This window comes from Carlito syrichta, unplaced genomic scaffold, assembly GCF_000164805.1.
Source record: "Carlito syrichta isolate Samal-C Ts95f unplaced genomic scaffold, Tarsius_syrichta-2.0.1 Scaffold304568, whole genome shotgun sequence".
Taxonomy (NCBI): domain Eukaryota; kingdom Metazoa; phylum Chordata; class Mammalia; order Primates; family Tarsiidae; genus Carlito; species Carlito syrichta.
This window is the reverse complement of record NW_007248664.1, coordinates 52,133-55,099: the sequence shown is the minus strand read 5'-3', so window position 1 is coordinate 55,099 and position 2,967 is coordinate 52,133. Positions and strand designations below refer to the sequence as shown.

At 49.1% G+C, this 2,967-nt stretch overlaps 1 protein-coding gene across 2 annotated transcripts in view; it reads right to left on the bottom strand.

Moving 5' to 3' along the window:
* SCAMP3 (secretory carrier membrane protein 3) overlaps positions 1-2,967 on the bottom strand; it is a 6,851-nt gene that overhangs the window by 2,216 nt on the left and 1,668 nt on the right. For both annotated transcript variants that reach the window (XM_021713480.1, XM_008060252.2), the window contains 3 exons: positions 2,028-2,150; positions 1,821-1,941; positions 572-700 (listed from right to left, as the gene is read on the bottom strand). In XM_021713480.1, coding sequence (XP_021569155.1) covers positions 572-700; positions 1,821-1,941; positions 2,028-2,150 — 373 coding nt within the window. The remainder of the gene's footprint in view (positions 1-571; positions 701-1,820; positions 1,942-2,027; positions 2,151-2,967) is intronic.

The following is a 2,967-nucleotide window of genomic DNA, read 5'->3' as shown; positions in this document are numbered from 1 at the left end:
TTGAGCCGGGCTTGGTGGCTCAGCCTGTAATACCAGTGCTTTGGGAGGCCGAGGTGAGTGGACTGCCCGCGGGTTTGAGACCCGCCCGGGCAACTTGGCAAGACCTCATCTCTACAATAAATCAAAAATGAGCTGGGTGTGGTGCATGCGCCTGTAGTTCCAGCTACTTGGAAGGCTGAGGCGGAAGGATCGCCGGATTTCTTTTCTTTTTTTTTCTTTTTTATTGTAGAGATGAAGTCTCGCCAAGTTGCCCAGCCGGGTCTCGAACCCGCGGGATCAGGCAATCCACTCACCTCAGCCTCCCAAAGTGCTGGGATTACAGGCTGAGCCACCGGGCCTGGCCTCAAAATATATTTCTACATGGGGACAAAGGAGAATGGGGAGAGGCCAAAAACACACACTTGCTAGCAGGCTGCAGAATTCCAAATACTGTAAAAAAGGATCCAGGAAGATTCCTGGACAAACTGGCTTTAAACTTAAATGTCAAGGAGTAGTGAAGTGTCTGATTCTAGACTGGACCCTGGGTGAAGAGTCTACCTGTAACTTCCTCCAAAGGCCTCTAACTACTCACACATCCAGAGGTAATACATGGTGGATACCGTCTTCTGGAATTCTTGGGGGATCTCCATGGAGATGTCCTGGAAAAAGCAGGGCTGAACTGGGCAAAAAGAAGGTAGAGGAGGCCAATTGTTCTGTCGAGCTGTAAGACGGAAAGAGAGAGCAGAAGGACCCAGAAATGAGGCAGAGACCAACAAAAAACCACTCCCCCTCCTCTCTATCACTGAGTCCTCTCTCTTATCTCCAAGTTGGGGTCCCAGGAGAGACAATTGAGAATGGAAAAAATAATAGCAATAACAAGCATGTATTTATTCATTTAAGACAAGGTCTTGCTTTGTAACCCAAGATAAAGTGCAGTGGCTCAAATCATAGCTTGCTGAAGCCTCAAACTCCTGGACTAGAGTGATCCTCCTACCTCAGCCTCCCAAGTAACTAGGACTATAAAACATTTGGTTAACGCTTTAAAAAAATTTTCTGTAGAGACAGGGTTTGATATGTTGCCCAGACTGGTCTCAAACTCCTGAGCTCAACTGATCCTCCTGCATTGGCTTCCCAAAGCATTTATGATCTTAACTGTCACGACAATCCTGTCAAACAGATATAAACACTATTTTCATTTTATAAATAATGAAAGCAAGGCAATCAAGATTAAGTAACTTGCCTAAAAGCTCATGGTTAGTGAACAATATCTCCAAAATTCAACCCAGTCTCATGCCAGAACCCATGCTTTCTTTTTTTTTTTTTTTTGAGTCAGAGTCTCACTCTTCCCTAGGCTGGAGTGCAGTGGCACACACATGGCCACCGCAGCCTCGACCTGTTGGGCTCAGGGGATCCTTCTGCCTCAGCCTTCCAAGTAGCTGGAACTACAGGTGTGCACCACCACCCCCAGCTAATTTTTTGACGACTTGTAGATATGATATCTTGCCAAGTTGCCCAGGCTGGGCTCAAACCCTTAGATTTGAACAATCCTCTAGCCTCTGCCTCCCAAAGTGCTGGGTTTACAGGTATGAATCACCATGCCCAGCTCAGGCTAATTATTATTATTATTATTATTACTACTATTTTGTAGAGATGAGGTCTCACTATGTTGCCCAGGCTAGTCTGGAGTTCCTGGGCTCAAGCAATCCTCCTGCCTTGGTCTTCCAAAGTGCTGGGATTACAGGTATGAGCCACCGTGTCCAACCTTTCTTAAGTTTTTTTTTTTTTTTTGCTTCTCCCAAGCTGTCAGATGCTCTTCCCCACCCTATCAAGGACCCACTTACTAGTGGTACCCCCCAGGGCAGCATGCTGCAGCTCTCGTTCCCGTCGGTCCAACTCCTCGGCCTTCCGGTTGAGCTCCTCTTGTTTCTTTAGCAGTTCAGCCGTGGCTGCTGCAGCTGAGGCCTGCCCCATATAAGCAGAGGGAGATGTAAGCCCTGGACCCCAAGACTGGCCCCGCTTCCTAGCCCCCATCCGCACACCCCCATTACCTGAGTGCTGTAGGAGCCATAGTTCTTGGGTTCTGTGGGGCTGAGCTTTCTCGAGGGCTGCAAGGAGGGAGCTGAGGGTGGAGGCAATGGAGCAGGGGCAGGAGGTTCATAGGCTGGTGATGGCTGTTGAGGAAAAGATCTTAGGGATCACCTAGTCCCTCATAATGCAGGTACTTAGAACTCATTTCCTAAGGCAGCAGCCTTCCCTCAGTTGTTAAGAGGCTAGTTCTGTGTTGAATTTACATCATGACCGGGCACAGTGGCTCACGCCTGTAATCCCAGCACTTTGGGAGGTGGAGGCGAGAGGATTGCCTGAACTCAGGGGTTCAAGACCAGCCTGGGCAACTTGGCAAGACCTCGTCTCTACAATAAATAAAAAAATTAGCCGGGTGTGGTAGTGTATGCGTGTAGTTCCAGCTACTTGGAAGGCTGAGGCAGAAGGATCACCTGAGCTCAGCAGGTGGAGGCTGCAGTGGCCATGAATGTGCCACTGCATTCCAGCCTGGGTAACAGAGTGAGACTCTAACTGAAAAAAAACAAATTAAAAAAAAGAATTTACCTCAGAGACTCTTGGATGACCTGCAGCAGCCCTCATCACCCCTCACATTCAAATCCTTAGCAGGGACCATTACCTCTGTACCTACTCCCCCCCTTTTTTTTGGTGGGGTTTTGGGGTGGTGGTGGGCAGTTTCAGTCTCTATGTTGCCCAGTTTGGTCTCCAGCTCGTGGCCTCAAGCCATCCTCCCACCTCAGTTTCCCAAGTAGCTGGGATTACAGATGTGAGCCACTGCATCCCGCTGACTTTTTTCTTTTAAAGTAAGCTTTTTGACCGGGCTTGGCGGCTCAGCCCGTAACCCCAGTACTTTGGGAGGCCGAGGTGAGTGGATTGCCTGAGCCTGCAGGTTCAAGACCCGCCTGGGCAACTTGGCGAGACCTCATC